This window comes from Schistocerca gregaria, chromosome 2 (genome assembly GCF_023897955.1).
Source record: "Schistocerca gregaria isolate iqSchGreg1 chromosome 2, iqSchGreg1.2, whole genome shotgun sequence".
Taxonomy (NCBI): Eukaryota; Metazoa; Arthropoda; class Insecta; order Orthoptera; family Acrididae; genus Schistocerca; species Schistocerca gregaria.
This window is the reverse complement of record NC_064921.1, coordinates 432,194,542-432,214,523: the sequence shown is the minus strand read 5'-3', so window position 1 is coordinate 432,214,523 and position 19,982 is coordinate 432,194,542. Positions and strand designations below refer to the sequence as shown.

The 19,982-nt window shown below is 38.2% G+C and overlaps 1 protein-coding gene across 8 annotated transcripts in view; it reads left to right on the top strand.

Moving 5' to 3' along the window:
- The window catches only part of LOC126324633 (unconventional myosin-XV), a 921,967-nt gene that overhangs the window by 641,719 nt on the left and 260,266 nt on the right, over window positions 1-19,982 (top strand). For 5 of the 8 annotated variants that reach the window (XM_049995079.1, XM_049995082.1, XM_049995077.1 and 2 more), the window contains 3 exons: window positions 5,207-5,293; window positions 13,322-13,456; window positions 14,201-14,350. In XM_049995079.1, the coding sequence (XP_049851036.1) occupies window positions 5,207-5,293; window positions 13,322-13,456; window positions 14,201-14,350 (372 nt within the window). The remainder of the gene's footprint in view (window positions 1-5,206; window positions 5,294-13,321; window positions 13,457-14,200; window positions 14,351-19,982) is intronic. The other 3 variants (XM_049995081.1, XM_049995078.1, XM_049995084.1) reach the window with 1 other exon arrangement.

The window sequence follows — 19,982 nt, the reverse complement described above, 5'->3', positions numbered from 1 at the left end:
TATCTGGTGATATTCCTTTGTCAGTGATGCAATGACCTAGGAAGATTACTTCCTTCCTCAGGAATTCACACTTGTCTGGTTGCAGCTTCAAATTGTGCTCTCGCAACCTGTCAAATATTTCCCGGAGCTTTTCGTTATGCTCCTGCAGGTTTTTCCCATAGCATACTATGTCGTCTAGATATACAAAGCATTTTACTCCTTGTAAACCTGCCAAGACTGTATTCATCAGTCTCTGAAAACATCCTGGGGCTCCCTTCAGTCCCATCGGCATTCGTTTGTATTCGTAATGCTGATAGTTTGAGCTAAATGCCGTTTTCTCTCTGTCCTTCTCGTCCGTCAATATTTGATGGTACCCGCTTGCGAGGTCAAGCGTCGAGAAGTACTTAGCTTGCCCTAACTGATCCAGTATCTCGGAGATATTCGGTAGTGGAAATGCATCGCCTACAGTGATATCATTTAATCGTCGGTAGTCCACTACGATTGTCCATTTCTGTTTGCCACTAGCGTCTAGCTTCTTTGGAACTAACAGTAACGGTGCGTTCCAAGCGCTCTTACTCTCGACAATTATGTCATCTCTTAGCATCTGCTCTATTTGCTCCCTTAGCACTTCCTTTTGCGCTTCCGGGATCCTGTACGGTCTAGCGTTTACTACCTTTCCCGCGTGTTCCGGTGCAATCGGTATTCTGTGCTTCACTGCGGAAGTATAGGACAGGTTGTCCCCTGGTAGATGAAATACATCTCCGTATTCCGCGCAAACCTCTGCTAGAGCGCTTTTCTCTTCAGCGTTCAAATGATCCATTCTTAATTGCCTTCGCAACACACTAGTACGACTTTCTGTCTTTCCTATGACATTAGTACAACATTTTACTTCGCGTATTTTCCCTACTTTTTCTAATTCTTCCGTCATTAACCTGACGTTTCCTAACTGCACTCTGTCTTCTGATAAGTTTAATGCACTTACTATGCATTTCCCATTTCGCACTTTTACTAACGCTTCAGGTACATGTACCCCTTGTGCAATCTCCTGCCTAGGAATAATCATTTCCTTTTCGATTCCCCTTTTTACATTTCCTTCCACCTTTAATAACATTATTTTTTCCTCTCGGGGCCCTATTTCCCCGCCTACTTCTGAATCTTGTTCGTTCTCATGTCCCTTTGGCTCTTCCTCTACTACTAAGGGTATATCTCGCCCTTTTAGTCTCACTATTTTACCTGCATAGTCTAACTTAACTCTATGCTCTGTCAAGAAATTTCTGCCTATCAGTCCGTCGTACGGAATATCTAATCCTCTCCCGTACACATGAAATTTTTGCCCTACTTGCTCAGAACCGTCCACACTTAAGTGTACCTGTACCGTACCTATTGTGCTGACGGCCTCACTGGTTACACCTTTTAGCCGAAGCCTTTCCGCTTCATTAATTGCAAGTGTACTATTTATCGGAATACTCGTTCTCTTGAGCAGACACAACTGTGCTCCAGTGTCTATTAGCAACTTCAAATACCTTTTTAATTCTATGCAGTATAAAACCAAAACGTCATTTTCTGTTGCACAGTCGATTACCCTAACTGAGGGTTTACCTATCGCAACAAGGCCCGACTGTGCGGCCTTGCCGCCTCTTAGTTTCCCTGCACCACTTTACCGGTTTTGCTCGATACTGGCACCCTGCCTTTTCTCCATGCGTGCCAGGGCCCTGCGTGACAATCTTTCGCGTAATGTCCCGGCCGCTTACACTTGAAACAAGCAACGTCTTTTACCCTCGTACACGGAACTCCACAGTTCCCTGGTAGATTACATTGTGGGCACCTCCACTCTCGTAACCCTCCATCAGCTTCCCTATGATTTCCTCTAAAGTCTCTTGTATCTATCGGCTGAATTTTTCTTAATCTTACCCGGCATTCCGCGTCTGTATGTCCTGGCTTGTAGCACCCGTAACAAAAATTCGTAAACTCTTTGCCCGTCATTATCCGTACTCTTCCCTCTGGCCTATTCTTTCTACACTTGCTTGCCATGTGCCCTCTCAATCCACAATTGAAACATTTCAAATCTCTAATATCTCTGGTATTCTTCACCGTTTCCTTTCCCCGGTTGAAAGTTACTCTTGGGGCTAGTCCCCGCTCTTTCATTGACAGTATTGCACTTTCTTCTTGCAATGCTAGTTCCACGGCCGCTGCTAGCGTGATTTCATCGCCTCTACTTCTTACTATCGTCTGTATTCTATCATTGCTTAACCCTTGTATAAAGCATGCTCTTCCTAGTGAGTCAACCAGTTCTATTGCGCCCTTTAAGTTCTCCCTAGCCGTAACTCTGCTTACTGCTTCCCTGAAATCCCTTTGCATTTCATCTATTCGGCTTGCCCATGTCGCAATTGGCTCTCCTTGTCCCTGTCTCGAGTGAAATATCTTGCACGCGTAGTAGTCAATGGTACGCTTACTCGCATAATTTTCCTCTAGAACATGTTTTACTTCCTGCCATGTCCCCGTGCGTTCCCTTACTTGCAGCCTCGATCTGGCCTCTCCGGTTATTTTGGCTTTAACAAACTTCAGTAACGTTTCGTGTTCCTCCGGATTCACAAGTTCAAATGCAGCGTCTACATTTTCAATAAACTCCCTAAGATCTCTCTTATTTCCTTTGAACACTTTTGGAACTATACACAAGGCTTCCTTCACTGATATCTTACCGCTACTGGAGGATGACGGAACTTCGTTAGTTTGGGCCATCTTACCAACTTAACTATGTTAGCACTTTACAATACAAGATACAAAATTCTTAATATAATGTTATATGTACCGCTTCTCTTGTGGTGCGCCGTCTGTTCCGCTGATCCGCGTTGTCCCGCGTTGTGCCGCGCTGCTCCGCGCTGTCTCTGTGCTCTCTATGCCCGCGCTGTTCCGCACTGCCGCGATGCGTCGGCCGCCGCTCTGCTGGGCTGTGCCGACCCCGTCGCTCGCCTCGGCTGCCGCTGCTACGGCTGCTGCCGCTGCTCGGCCCGGACCCCCGGTCTCGAACGCTGGCTGCTTAGGCACCTCTGTGCCTCGTCGCTCCGCGTCGTGCTGCCGCTATCCTGCGTTGCCCTGCACCCGCGCGGACTACTTCTCTGGACTCTGTCGTAGTGGGGCTACTAATGCTGAAAGTTGCGAGTCGCCACAACTTCCTGCTAATTGCCACAGTCGCTGTAGCAAAATCTACTGGCTCCTATCTCCTTTTTGCCTATATGCCTTTGTGGTACCCCACACCTGGCACCAAAACTTTTATTTATGTCGCGTCCCAAGCGTGGGTTTTGCGAGGGATTGAGCGACACGGTTCGTAAACGGGAATTAGCCGGTTGACCTAATTGAGAGGGAGACTTTTGATCTGGCTGAGATGTTAAATTCCCTGGTGTGAAGGTACAAGGCTAGGATGTTGGTAGAAGTAAACTCGTATGGACGTTATAAAAGTTCTAATTTATTCATAAAGAATACAGATCACCCTAACTGCGTAGTGATTGTACCTACAGAATAGCCAAGCCCATTACAGAGACGGTGACTGACTTCCACCGTTCTGGCTGCCTGATAGAACTTTCCAGCACTTTGCTGCCCACACTAGCACTCTACGTCAGAGTCCCGCGGTCGCTGCCTAAACGCTCATCGGCGACTATCTCCAACTGTCTGCCTGCAGCCCGCCCTCAGCCCAAGTCGGCTGCTACTCACGCTGACTACCGTCGCTGCCTAAACCCGAGAGAGAGAGAGATCCCCGGAGCGGCGTGCCTCCGAGTTTTGTTAGCTCTTCCCCTTCGACCCCGCCAGCGCTTGGCATGACGTAGCGTCGAGTGCAACTTTTCCTTATTAGGGATTGTTTTAGTATTAACTTCAGTACTTTTCTTCAGAAGCTGGGTGGAGGGGTAGAGGGGCCTCTCCCTATATGGTCACGCACTGCGTCCTGAGCCCTTCATTGGCTCCTCATGACGTAGTGCGGTCCCCACCTAGGGCCCTCTTTCTTTCTCTCTCCGCTCCCAGACTTCTCCCTCTAGCCAAGAGTGTTGATACTGCAAGTTATTGTTTATTAAGGGACCTGCCCAGAGCGCCCTGTTTATCTTAATAGCTGAGTCTGCATCCTTGCTTATCACGCGCAGCTGCCTGGCCGCTTGGACCGCCGCCTCGGCTATTTGGCTGCATCGTTATCTTTTGTGACCCCTCTGACACGCCTGGCGTCCCCTGTTAACTCTATCTCCCCGTATGATTTCTGGTGTATCGTCTGAGAACAACTGCATTTAGACTTGGCTTTTCTGCGGTTACAACAATTTGTGAGATCCAGAAGGCAGTAGATAATGGTGTTTGACGTGATGCCATGTTCCTTAATGTCTTGAAGACAACTGAAATAGTTTCAAATTGTCAATAGTTGAACAGAATGTGAGCTTTTAGAATATCAGAATAGCTTTATTCCTGGATTGAAGACTTCCTATTGAATAAAATCAGTATTTTTTGTAATATCATCATCACAGACAAATATATTGTTTATTAACTTGTGGATATATTTTGGAATAAACTCATTACCAAAAACAAGACTTGTCACAGAATGAAAAGTGAGGTCATGGAAATCACTCTTAGAATGTTATAACTGTAATTACGAAAGGAGATAGTGGGGAAAAAAAAAGCCAGATATTTTATCATAGGTTCATTTAGCCTGCATATAAATGTTACAAAGGTATTTATTCAACCCAAGTGGCACATTCATGTAGAGAGGTTTTGTGAAACATGGAAAACTTATTGTTGAAATTCTGGGAACACACATTCTGCAAACAAAGTTGCTCAACATAGTTCTTTCTCCCATATATACCTTATGCAGTGGTCATGCCTGTAAATTCAGAGAAATTTGAGCATATGGGGGTGTAAGCAAAGTTGAGCATCATGCATGTTACATGCTTTATTGCTCGTGGACCAACGGTTGGAGAAGAGAAAGAAATAAATCAGGGTCTGAAGGACAAACTCTGATTTGTTGAATTGTTATGTTCTGTTATATAAACAGTATCTATCTTTGTAGTGATGAAAATAGGCATATGTAATCTCATTTTATAAAAAGTGTTGAAATTTTTGCTTTTATTTTATTTTTTTTTAAATTCTGGTTAGCAGCGCAACCTTTGATGCATAAGTCAATCCAACCTGAGCAAATGTTACCAGAGCTGGCTTGGTGGTAAGCTGAACATATCCCTCTAACATTGCACCTTTCCAGGCCTCTCATCATCTTGTGTCTGGACTGCACCAATTTCCGGCACCTCCGCCGGTACCTGCTTATGATTCTATAGACAGGAGTTCGAAGGTACTTTCAAGCATTTTGCCCCTACCTAGTTGGCATTATAACACAATGACCAATCATTCCTGCTAGATGGTGTTGAAGTGAATCTGTTAGCCTCCAGTATCAAGTATTTGTTAGCACAGTGTTTTGTATTTACTCATTTTTAAACAAAATCTCATTAACCTAATTGGAATCCATTGGATGCCTGTGTCCACAGCAACCATTGAATACTCAAATTTAAAGAAGGATAGTGGTCAATTGTAAAAATGTGTAATTTATTGCACATCTACAATTGAACTGTAACAGAGTCACCATCAGTGCTGAAATGTAAAAGCAGGTAAAATCAGAACAGGTACAAAACATGTATGTAACACAGTTATAGGAATCCATATAAGTTAGAACACAGGAATAACATACCATCACCAGGAGAGTTACACAGGTACCAACAAGTTGGAGCATTAACTTGTGTCAGCTGACACTAGCCTTTACATGGCAGAAACAAAAGTGAGGTAATTGCTTGCAACTAGCACAGACAACATCAATGAGCATTGTCAAGGACCTGTAGTGCCCTCTATTGGAGTATACATGTAAGAGCTTCTATTTGAATTTTTGTTAGAGACCATAACCTTAAAATACGGAGTTTCTGTGCTATGCAAATTACAGAGCAAATACATAAATGTATAAAAACAAGCAACAGAATTTACATGCAGGCACATTCATAAAGCACATGTTGTGTCTCCTGTGGGATTATTTTGATGAAAAATCTGTAGTAAAATAACACATCATAAAATCGTGCAATAAGAGTCTGTGATTACATTCGAGCGAGGTAGTAATCTAAAGAGCTTTATATTATGGAACCAAATATTTAAACAAATATTCATTTACACACTCTCATATTTGCGTCATTGACAAGATTTAAAACTTAAAAAAAGTATTTGTTGAATAAGAGTGTACAAATAAAGAGTATACAAATCATAGTCAAAAAGCTAATGGGTTTTCCATACCTCATAGAGCTCCACCTCTCTGACAGCATATTACAGAACCATTAAGTCAAATGTAAAATGGACTGTCATTATCATCATGCCAGCTGATGTTAAAACCAGTAAAGTAACTGTCATCTGGAAGACAAGAACAAAACTGAAATAAATACAAACAGTTCACTCATACAATAAATTAACAGTGTGTTGTATAAGGGACAGTCAAGATACTATTTCCTACAAAAAGCTCCCAAAAGTGGGTATTTTTTACTATCACCTGCTCATTAAGCAGGTGGTTGCCAGAGGGTCAATAAACCTTCCCTTCTCGGCTCAATGCAGCAACTTCACATGAGACATCTACTCCCAACTACATGGGTGGCAAAATTTGGGTTTACCTGCTCTATCCCTCCTCTCCAGAGCTACATGTTTGCTGATGTCAACTTTTATTGTACACCTGATCTATCCCACATAGCATACATTGCAATTGGAGCACTGGATTATATACACACCAGACTCATGAAATATATAATTTTTTTTCTTGCCAACACCATTAGTCAAAATCAGCCCTAAATTAACTGTTGTCAAAAAAGAAATGTGTTTTATAAAGATAGCTGCAATATCCATGCTAAATGTTCCATAAAATAGCAGGGAAGTCTCTTTTTTTTATTGCTGTTTTCCAAGTTAATGTTCTCACTTCGTACTGTTTTGTTTTTGTCTTCCAAATGATTGTTTCCAGGGTACTTTTTACTGCTTTTAACATCAGTTGATATGATAACAATGTAATCCTGTTTTATATTTCACATAATGGTTCTGTTTTTACATATTTGTAGATGACTTGACATTATGCTGCCAGAGAGATGGAGCCCTATCGGGTATGGAAAATGTGCTAGCTTTTTGACTATGTTCTGTATTCTGTTATTTGTACACAGAGATGGAGCTCTATCAGTTATGGAGAATGCAGTAGCTTTTTGACAGTTTTTGTATATTGTCGTACCATGACAATTTTCTTCTACATTTTTTTATTTTATTTTATTTTCTATTTTGTTTTCTTTATTTTAATTTTAGAAGTTTGTAACATTAGAAATATGAAAGTGTGTAAATGAATATTCGTCCAAATATTTGGCACTTTAACAAAGAGCTCTGGAAATTATTACCACACTCAAATGCAATCCTGAAGAGGGTGCCTGATGACTTGTGATACAATGTTATGTTATCTTATTTTACTGTAAATTTTTTAGATTTTATTTGAAGTAAATCTTTATAGTTTTTGACACATTACTGAAATTTGCTGTATAAAACTTTGTAAATAGATTTTAATCCATTAGTCTTATTATAAAATTCAAAATGCTTTTGTCACAATGTAATCTCATAGAGGACGCTATGTGTCCTTCATAAATGTATTTGCAAGTCAATTCTGTTGCTTGTTTTTATGCATTTATATATTTCATGTGTGATTTGCATATCACATATACACCGTATTTTAAGCTTATGGTGTTCAACGAAAATTAAAATATAGCTTCTTGGATGTATATTCCAATAGAAGGCACTACAGGTTCTCGATGACACATAGTCGTGCCCTCTGGACCCTTGGTAAGCAATGGCCGTACTTTTGTTTCTGCCATATAAACGCTAGTGTCATTTGTCACATGTTAATGTTCTGACATGTTGATACCTGTATGACACTTCTGGTAATGGTATGTTATTATTATGTTCTATTTGATATGGATTGATATAACTGTGTTACATACACATTTTGTACCTGTTCTGATTCTACCTATTTTTGTATTTTAGCATCAATGATGACTATGTTATAATTGAAATCTAGATCTGTAATGAGTTATGGATTTTTGTGACTTGACTGCTGTTTTTTAAATTTCAAAATCTCATTAGCTAGTCATTACTTTTAATTGTCTTTTAGAATTAACAGCAGTCTCTTTGAAATCATTACATTTTTATTTTGTTGAAAGTGCTTGACATATTTAATTAAATGTGAAACATTTTATTATTTATGACAAAGGAAAACCTGGGATGAAAATGTAGAAATAATAGGCTTCCACACTTTCAAAAATTAATACAAAGACAGAAGAAGATGCCTTGATCAAAATATTTTTTTTAACATTTACTTTACATTCTTTGTGAGACATTGAGAATGTAGGAGAGCATGTAAAGAAGTTTTTCATATTCTTAAACATTGCAAGGAAGTATTTGATAGTTGAATTAAACTTTTTCATTGTTTTGCGAGCCCATTACTTCCATCACTAATATATGGTACTTATATTTGCATTTTCTTTAATATTTGACTTTCTCAGCTCTTAGTTCACCAAGAGTACAGTGAAATCAGCAACATAATTATAAGACAAATGCTGATCACAAATAGTGTATATTGTTAAAACCAGGAATTGCCACTATACCAAGCAAATAATATCTGAAGAAAATGAATGTTTTTTTCAAATAATTTGTATTATTACATCCGATTCCTCACCACTACATATCACAAGTTGATGAAGTGAATAAATGATAAGTTTTTGAAAGAATTAGAATGATAACAATTGCTGTTTACAGTCCAGACCAATTTGTGAAAGTACATGTAAAACAGAAGAAGAAAATAATAGCTTTTGCAGCTGTCCCTTTCCTTACTTGTTGTAAAACATTTAAAAGCAAGCTAAGACATAAAGTTTACAGTATTTACTCGAATCTAAGCCACACTCGAATCCAAGCTGCATCTGAAAAATGAAACTCGAAATCAAGGAACATAAATTTTACCGAATCTAAGCCACACCTGAACTTTGAGACTCCAAATTCAAGGGGAGAGAGAAGTTATAGGCTGCACCTCCAGATCGAAACAAAGTTGGTCCATTGTAATATGAGACACAATTTAGGATGAATGTATGACGATACAGCTACAGTAGTTTGGTTCGAGTCGTAAGCTTAGCAGTTAAGCTTTACCAGGTAGCCATTGCTATGTGTCAGGCACTCCGTCCAAATTTATATGGGTAACCTTCGTTTTTCACGTGCTCGGCTGGTTTGAATTGATTGCTTATTTTTCTTTGATCTGATAAGTGCCGTTCTCTTTGTTATAGGTGTTTATGTCACTCAAGCTGAAAATGCATTACTGCACTGTGTCATGCATTGTTTGTCGCATTCTGATAATGAGTGTTCACGACTCGTTGTCGCTCACAGCATGGCTTGCCTTGGTGCGCGCCACCGCCGCTTACAATTTAAAAGAGATAGAAACAGAAAGAGAGAGAGAGAGAGAGAGAGAGAGAGAGAGAGAGGAATTGTCTCATTAGCGAAACACTGACAAGAGAGTGCTATTTGTTGTTATTTACACTGCTGCTTTCTTTGATAATGATCAACATGGACCAAATAATAAACTGTGTTTGATAGAAAATGTTCTGAATGAGAGTTTATCGAATATTTGTCTCCATTTGAAAATCTTTGCAGACGCCTCTTTAGTACATTACTTTCTGCACAGAAATTACAGTCATCTTAGATTTTAAAATCTAGTCAATTGCCGTGCTTCATTTCTGATCGTATCACTATTAGGCATAAGAATAATATGAATATAAACATGACATGATATGAGTATTCTTCCGCGTTTGCTGTTATCTCACTCTAGTTTCGAAGTTTATTAGCCAGGCAGGATTTAAACGAGATAGTAGCAAACACGAAACAATACATGGCAAAATGTTTATATTAGTATTATTCTTATGGTGAAGAGAATACTGCATGTGATTCACAATTCATAAAAGATCCCATTGGGAACCATCTCTTCTCACAGGTAAGAAAAAATTCAGAATGTAGAATTGGTCACATTGACAAACATCGCCAACACTCTTGCCAGTCGGATTTTCATAGTACATTAAAAAGCTGCTACATTCGAAGATGAACAATACAGAATTTGTATTTACTTCATTGGATAATGTGTGAAAATGCAGTGGTCGAAATTCGGTGTGGAGAAAAAAAGCTCGTCTTCTACCCTTTTTTTTTTAATTTATTTACTGAAGCAGAGGTTTTGGCACCAGTATTTATCTTTGTGCCTGCAAAGCATGCCTGTGTAGCGCTACATATATTCTATGTCAGAAGTTATTTGTGGCGGCACCTACCAACATATTTCAGAACTTCCGCTTACTTTGCAGTCGATTCTAAGCCACAGGTGGTTTTTTTTTTTTATTACAAAAACGGGAAAAAAAGTGTGGCTTAGATTCGAGTAAATACAGTATCTTTCTTACGGGCTATGATGTCCTGATAATAGTGTGATAAATAGAAACAAACCATTTGTTCACCACAACAAGGATAAGGGAAGGAATTGATTGCAACTGTTATAGCTTGTAGAATCCTTTTGTGATGTTCCCGGGGGAAAAAATTTAAAATAACTATGCTTTGCTGATTGCATTTAGATAGTTAAACTTAAGTTAGAAGAATGTTAATTTCCTCTCTGTTTGAAGAAAAAGTTATAGACAATATACAGAAATTAAAGCTTATCATATTTCAATATCTGTGTTATACTGCTTAACTATTTACTTGTCAGGGAAATTATTCAATAATGGGGAACAGACGCCGTTATCTTCAGTAGTAGCGGGGCAGCTGCATACTTGAGAAAAGAGAAGGGAGAGTATATGAGATGTCCGCTGTCATACTATTGTAGCTCAGCATGTTTCAAATTTCATGCATAGTATTAAAGCCATAGCTACAGCATTAGAACACGTAGAATATTCTAATTAAACAGTTTAATATCAGCTAAATAATTTTGTACAGAATATTAGCTGATATCTTGAATGAGAAAATGGCACATGCAGCCGAAGTACGGAACTGTGTAGCATTAGGAATAGTCACTGACAAACTGACCAAAAATGTTAGCTTCTGTAATCAGATGAGTTGCTCATTTGACCATAGAGATAGAAACTGACCAATTTTGAAACAGGAGATGGGAACAGTCTAACTGGAAACATTCCCAAAGGTATAATATTATTGTAGATTAATCATCAGCCAAAAACTCTTGATGTTCCTCTATCATATGTAGTTAACATTTTCAAAGACAGATTGATTGACCATTAGTCTACTTCCACAGACAGTGATGTAAAGTCATTTCTAGTGGGTTCAGCATATTGCTGCATTAATATCCCTTTATAATCCAACTTTTATTCGATGGGTCAGTGACAGCCACTTGTCTAGGTCCACGAAGCTAATTATGTGTCACTCTTGGGGGCAAAAGAGGAAAAGCTTTCCCGTTTGACAGAAGATCTTGTGATCCTATGATACCCGAATTCTTCCAAACCTGGTCAATTACTGGAATGTTTCAGTGCTCAGCACAAGACATATTGATACTGATGAGAATCCATCTGATTATAAAATGATTCAGCTCTCATAAAAACTGATCTACATCTACAACTGCATTGGTGAGTTAATCTCATGTAGTGAATTTAAAAGTCAAGAGATGTGGTGCACTGTCACCCGCTCAACAAAGCAGACAGGGTGCTGTTGACTGTAGTGGAAGAGATGACTGTGACTGGTTAAAATATGAGATTTTCACTGACACTTGCAGACTTGCTTGCAGATAGCATTGCTTGTTGGTGTGCGGTGCAGCTGACAAGACAGATGTATAAACTGGGTGACTTTTTTCTTGTTCCACTTTCAGTAACAAATTACATTTGTTGGACTGGAAGAGCATTCACCATGTACTTACTGTGTGCTGTGCTTAGAACATCAACTTTATTTTATGTGCTGTTTAGTCTATGTTCTAGTGAGTCACACATTTTATTCTCATAGCTTCTTCTGGTCTACTTCTGTATTTGGCTTTGTAACCAGTGGCATATTATTTTACATTGAGGGCAATAAACTGATATGTGGGACATATCACAATATTGGTTGCACTGAGCTTGTTGTAAATGTTCATTAATTTCTGTAACAGGCACTACATGTGAATCTGCAACACTTGCTTGCCTTTCTTTTGTCACTTTGACACAGTTTATTTTCTTAATATTCTTGGTGTCTGTCTGATGCAAGTGCATGGTAATATGGTGGATACTGTTTGTGATTTAATTATCTTCTTTATTTAAGTAATGTTAAATTGTAACATTGCATTGCATGACTGATTCAGTATGTGGAAAAGATTTTGAAAGTTACTTTTGGAGGTACCAGTAACTTCTGATGTAAGTAGTTCTTCAAAAACAAGATGTGTTATAGCAACATGCAGCTGTGTAGCAAGTTTAGTATGGCAACCTGTGCCATGCAGTTGGTGAACCAAAGAGCAGGAGAAGCCTGTACCACATCAGAATTTCAGAGCAGACTTGAAAACAAAAATAATTTTTTCACAACATTAAAAAGAAAGCAGCTATATGATTTGCAAGGATAATTTAAATTTGCTAGCTATTTCTTTTAATGGGGCCATTTGTTATTTCTAAATATTTTAAATTGTGTATGTTCTTCAAAAATATTACATAGAAATTCTTTCATTTTGAGTAAGAAATCAAAAATAATCCATGAAAGAAGATAATAATGAGTCCTTTTTTTACACTTTTTTAACTTTTTGGTGAGCTGCAGTGTTCAGAAAACACTAAAGTAATGCAGGAGTCTTGAAATTTTAAGATTGAAATGTGCAGCAGTTTGAGTTGCCTTAAGTAAACAAAATAAAATATTTTAAAAAATTTACTCATCTCTGATGAGCATTAATAATTTATCGGAAATGGTATGGGATCTCTAAATTTCCATATCCATAACTCACATTGGATAAAAATAGGCACTAATATGCCATACCATTTGATTTTCTGTAGCCCTGCATTTCACTTTGCAATAAAACTTAACTTGTGGTTATAAAACAGAGGAATATAATAACTGCAGTGAACCAGATGTTTTCACAATGAGTTATGTAATTTTATGGAAGTGGAACTGTTGTCAGGAGTAAATCACACTAAAATTCAGTGTCCTTAAAAAAATGTATTTTTTTAAATTCAGGCTTAATATTGAATCTCGAAGAATCTACTAATCATTTTTTGCATCTTTATTATAAACCTTCAACACATGTTAATAACTGTACTTATCTCTAAAGGATCATTTTATACCCCCCAAAAATTAGGTATCTTTTCGAGAGCCGGAAAATGGAGAACTCTGGTCAACTGAAAAACGCCAGACTACATCTGTGCTGCAGTATGCTGCGACACCTGCCTCCGCCAATGGGCCTACAAGTAAACAGCCACCAAAACCCCCACAGGTCTGACATACATATTTAGTTTCATTAGACAGTACAAAATTACAAGGTCATCCTTGATCATGTAGGCAGTGCAGTAGTTGCTAAAGGCAAAGCTTTGTAGATATGAGTATCATATTACAGCTATAGAACTTTTTTTTCCTCCACCACACATTGTAGGATGACTTATAGAGTATAAATGTATATGCAGATTATAACTTCTTTGTTGATGACTTCAAATTCTGCTTTTAAGACACCCAGAATATCTTCCATTTGTCCTTGTTTCTTTCTTATTCCTCAGTAACTGGATCTCAGTACTGAAGAATCTCTCAGATTAATATATTACCTACTACAAATTATATTATGAAAAAGACAGTTGCTCACTCACCATATAGCGGAGATGCTGAGTCACAGATAGGCACAACAAAAAGACTGTCAGAAAGTAAAGTCATTGATGTTAAGCCATTTGTAGCGGGTAAAACATATTACTGCATTAATTGCAAGTTATAATCAACTTGTATTTGATGGGTCAGTGACAGCCTCTTCTCTTAGGTCTAGCAAGCTAAGTATGTGGAAGTGGTGGGAGTCAAAGAGAAAAATTTTTCCTGTTGACAGAAGATCTCATGACCCTTTCTGACTGTCTTTTTGTTTAGCCTATCTACGATTCAGCATCTCCACTATATCGTGGGTAGCAGTAATCCTGTTCATAATATTGTTACATTTCATTCTGGATTTTCCATCGTTCAACTGCAGGTTATAATCTTTCAGATTCCTCAGCAGGGTTCTCCTATCAAAGAAGCTGCATCTTCACCTAGGAAAATGAGCCCCACTAAAAATGCACACTCAGCTTTCACAAATGTATTGTCTGAGCTCAAGAATAGGAAAAGTTCAGTTGAATCTACAACATCATACACTAAGGTAAGCTGTTACAATTAGTTTCTGATATTATTTTACTGGGTGAGTTTTCTGGGAGAAAACTTTTTGGTGTTATTGCTATGGAGACAGAACAACATTATTACCCCATAAAAATGAAACAACCAGAGAACTGGAACAATTAGACACTGAAGTAATTTTTTCCCTATACTACCTTTACCCTGAATATGAAGAATAAGGATAAAGATTCACAATGTGTTGTTTTATATTTGTTATATTGCCTTCCCTACACCAACATTTTTATTGCTGAATGGATTCAAACAATTTAATGCCAGAGCTTAGAGTGCCTTTTATCATTCTGTCAGTGCTATCACTGGCAGAAAATTCATTACATGGTTAGATCAGATTAGTTCTTGATTCCATGAATCGGTGTGGACGAGATCCTTGTGAATATTGACAACTGCTTCCACAATGTGCTCATTAAATAAGGAATCCCAAACTACTTCCAGCAGGGGTACTTGTTCCAATTGTTATTTATGTTTTTGTGTATTATTATATGTACATACGTGTATGTTCCATTTCCTTGTAATGATAGCATATAAAATTTAAATGTTCATTTGGACAACATACATACTGTATTATGCTGTGCATGGATGGATAGTGGAATAAGTAAATAAAAATGGCGAATAAGCAAAACATAGAGTTGGGATATAGGTTAGTCATAAGCAAAGACAGACAGACATTGAATTAAATCTTATATGTTTATTTTATTAAGTTGCCTAAAAACATGCACATACCCAACTTTGCAAATTCTTGACTTCCCTTGAGGTGGTTGTTTACTGTGGGCAGTGTCTTACAACAATAATGACTCTTTTATTCTTGGTAAAATTTTGGTAATTTAGTTACCATTCCAAAACTTGTCTGAAGTAAATCTTTTCATTCTTTAAGGTTAATAAACAAGTTTATATTAAAATTTAACTGTTTTTTGCCAAGGAAATCCCAGTAATCCTGTTTGTGGAAATCATTTCTCTTTAGGCACTTTTTAATATATCAACTGTAACTGTATTTGCATGCTTGGAGAGTGTCTTTGTTTTGTCAGACAACAAGCTTCAGTTGAATCCCACACCACTTCACAAGAGACAGTGTGCTGATGTGCACTGCCTATAATATGAGCTCACCGGCTGGTGTAACAGTTATTTGTTATGTTTGGGAACACTTCTGCCTAGCCAATATCTGCTTGGAGCTGCATTGATTAAGGCTTTGAAATTACATTAAGTATAATATTAAAAACATGCTCTACATGCAAGATCAATTGCAAATAAATAATAATAAGCCAGAATCTGCCACAAGAGTACTTAGTTCCATGCTAGTTTACCTAAACTGTATACATGGGAATTCTGCTTCAGATCTCCCTATGATCCTGCAAACCCCATATTTTGAACTTCTTATGTGTGTATGTCATCTTCCAACCTCTTCCTACTTCTTTCCAGTTGTTTGCTGTTAAAGATTCTTACATCAGTTATGTTAATGATTATCTTTAGCATGAAACAGATACTCACTACAGAAAAAAACTATCCATTTGTCAAACAATGAAAAATCCAGAATAGAATGGTGACAGTAATAAAAAGACTGCCAGCCTGGCCTTGGCAGCTAGAGACTGTGGTCATGTGTGTGAAAGTTGTTTGCTTGAATGTGCATGTGTATGATCTCGTCTATGGTCAGACGATCATCTGCGTGATTGAGCAGTGGTGGGAGGGGGATTAGAAATTCTTGCAAGTGCAAAGCCATGTACTGGAATTACTTACCCATTTTGTGGAAACAGCATTTTGACTCAAGAACGTGGACCTACCATCATTCTAAACATCATCACAATCATAAATTGTACTTCCACACTCAGTGAATAGTCACTTCCTATATGACACATTAATTTTGTGTAATTAGTGTGAAATAATAACTGTTTGCTATTCAGATACTGTTTTGGACGCCCAGAACAGTGCCTGAAAAGTGTTAGTACTTAGATAAATATGGTACTAACTCATAAATGAACAGTTCCAATGAAACATTCATATACATGATCTGCCTCCAAGGCTGTCCAGTAGAGACTTGTAATTACAATCATGGCAACATCAAAGCTGGCTCCCCTCCCACTAGACACAAGCTCTCTCACCATGAGTCCATTTGACATACCCAATTTTGCAAATGAATGAATGCATACAATATCTAACAGAGGAAACAAATTTATTAAGTTCTGTCCTCCGTTACCCCCTTAGTATTTTAATTAAAATAGGTAGTTCTTTACCTGAAGTGTTAACAAACTACAGGGAATATTTTACAAAATTCTCAATATATTGAGATAACACATAGCAGACAGTACTGGAATTCCCCTTCAACATAGCTGTTCCATGGCTATTTTAGTTCATGGAAGGTCTAACTATGTGAACATTATTCTAGAACATTCTAGTTCCTCTGTGATTCCCCACACAAATTATCCACCCATCCAACTTCCAGCCTTGCCGCCCTTCGCAACTCACTGCCTCCTAATGTAATCTCTGAGTGTTTGCCTGCCTAATGTCATTTCATGTGCTCTATCCTTAAGTGAATAGCGTAATTTAAGACAGCATTGAGTTAGGAATTACAAGTTGTCAAAATACCATGGTTTTAGGAGAGGTCCCTGAAAGACGTCCTAGAACTGGCACCATCTATAATTCTAATGATATGTTTCTTTATTTTGAAAATACAATCCCTGTAAGTTGAATTTCCTAAGAAAAATAATTTCAAAAATTGTTGAGGTTGTGTCTTTAGTCTACACTGGCACGATGTAGCTCTCCAAGCTGTTCTGTACTGTGAAAGCCTGTTCATTTCTGCATAACTAATGCAACCTACATCCATTTCAACCTTCTTGCTGCAGTCAAGTCTCATTTCCCTCTACAATTTCAACACTTCCCTTGGTAAATAAATTGGCATTCCTTGATGCCACAATATGTGTCTTGTAAACCAATCCCATAATTTTTTTCTGCCCAATTCGATTCTGTACCTCCTCCTGATAAACTCATCTAATCTTCAGTATTATCCTGCAACACTACATTTCAAAACCTTCTATTTTCTTCTGGTCTGATCTGTTTGACACTGACATTTTGCTTCCATACAAAGCTACGTGGAAGTATGAAGAACAAGTTAGTTTCTTCATTTAAAAAAATCACTTGTAGTAGATCCAGCTGACCTAAGATAATTAATTCTAGAGCATGGGTTTTACCAAGCAAAGTAGTTGTCTGTCTGTAATCCTAAAAACTTAACACTATTTTCTTTTCCTGTTGCTTTGTTCGGAAAGACTATTTTTGTAGATTGAGAAGTTCTATGAAAAGTGCTGAATTGTATGTACTGAATCTTTCCAAAATTCAGTGATAATACACTTTCTGTGAAGTAGATGCAGATGTTTTCAACTATTTCATTAGGTGCCGTTTCATTAACAGATCTAGTACTGTTTTTATTCTTGCAGTGTATCTTGTGACAATGCAAGTAGATCTGTCATGTATATCAGAAACAACAGAGTACCAAAAAGTAGGACTCTGTGGCATGGCTTGTCTGATTGCTTCAAATTGTCAGTACCTGCTATGATAATAATATGTAACTGGCACACTCTGCATTCTGCCATGCAGATAATAAAAGCTATGAACCTACTGTTGTATTGTTTCATAATATTTTAGCTATCATCTTCTCACCAGTCTCTCGAGCCATCTTCTCCTCCTCAGCAAAGACAGCAATGCTATACTGTCTCCAAAAATGTCTGTTTTTCTGATGACTTGATGAGGAGTGATATGCCCTTGTAATAATTGTGTGTTTTCTATGCAAAACTTTAGTGGCTACTCCCTTGTGAAAAGTGGCATTCTTTTGTTGAAAATGTTGCAGACATTTGTGATATTTAATCTAGAAGCAGAATTTGCTATTAAAATTAAGACGTCGTTCGTTTGTGTTGTGCAAGAAGTGTTTGTGTTCAACAATTGTTGTGATCTATTGATTCACAGTATTTACAAGAATAATTTTCTAAATAAGCTGAATGGCTATACTATGCATTAAAATAACTCTAATTTTTCAATTTAAATAGTATAGATTGTTGAGGTGGTGTAATGGATTGTTACTAATTCAGCCCAAACATCGGCAGTAGCAGAAAAGCTATTTTGTACTATGATTCTAAAAGCTGGTGCTATGCATGCTTGCTTTCTTACTCCTTGGCACTACAGCCATTGTAGGGCCTTGGCCTCTCTGATGATCACAGCCCAATCCTGATGATTTTCTGCTAGTTTCCTCCATCTCCTGACTCCAATCTTTCTCAAATCATTTTCAAAATCCTCCAGCCATCATTTCTGGGTCTCCCTTTGCTCCTTTTGCCACTTGGATTTCCTGTGTAAACCTTTTTGACAGCTCACTCCTCCAACTTTCACTCTACATGACCCAGCCGTCTCAATCTGTTACACCTAATTTCAGTCACCAAGTCAGGATTTCTATACAGTTCTTCCAATTCCTTGTTTCTCCTTATCCTCCATTGCCCTGCCTTACATAGGGCTCCGAAAATGTTTCTTAATATTTTCCTCTCCCATCTTCTCAAGAGCTCTTCTTCTGCTACAGTCATTGTCCATGTTTCTGAGCCATACATTACCACCAGTCTTATGACTGTTCGATAGACAGTCACCTTCGATTTTCTGCCCAGACTACATACTGAAGGATCTTGATCAGGGCCCAGTAAACTCTATTTCCTGCAGCAATCTTAGATTTTATTTCTTCTCTTATTCTGCTATCCTACATAACCAGCACTCCCACGTATTGGAACCTCTCACATCTCTCATAATTGCCTCCGTTCAACTTAATATATTTCTCTTTAACGACATCTATGTGTGCTACTATATCAAATCTTACACTTCCTTGAGAGGGTGGCACTAGAACAGAATTGTGGCAAACAATAATAAATAATCAATAACATTTATTAATACAGGGTGTACATAAAGTCCGGGAACACTTTCAATTATTTATTGCACAAGAACTAAACATTGTAACAATGTCATACATATTGCAATTGAAGAGAAACTCTGAAAGTGTTTTTTGGAAACATTCGATATGCGAACTATGGGTGACCCAGCAGATGTCAGTATGGTAATCGAATTTTTGCCATACCCGTCCCAACATGGCACCGTCAACTGTGGCAGTTGCTTCCCATATTCTCTCATTGAGCTCTCCTACTTCACGTGGTAGAGGCGGTACATACACCAGATCTTTAATGTGTCTCCACAGAAAAAGTTGCATGGAGTGAGATCTGGTGATCAGAGAGGTCATTTCATGAAACAGCTGTCCCCTTCTGTAGCGTGGCCGATTCATCGATGCGGCAGCTCAGTGTTCAGGTACCCACGAACTTCACGATGAAAATGGGGTGGAGCCCCATCCTGCTGAAAGATGAACGGAGAGTCTGATTGCACTTGAGGCATCAGCCATTGCTGCAACATGTCCAAGTAGGAATATCCAGGGACAGTGCTCTTGGTGAAGAAGAATGGTGTGTACAGTTTTCGACGTGACTAGGCACAAAAAACATTTATCTTTGGGGAATCACCTCAGATTTGACAGTTATGACGGTTCACTTTCCCATTAATGTGAAAAGTGGTTTCATTGCTAAAAATTAAGTGATCAAGAA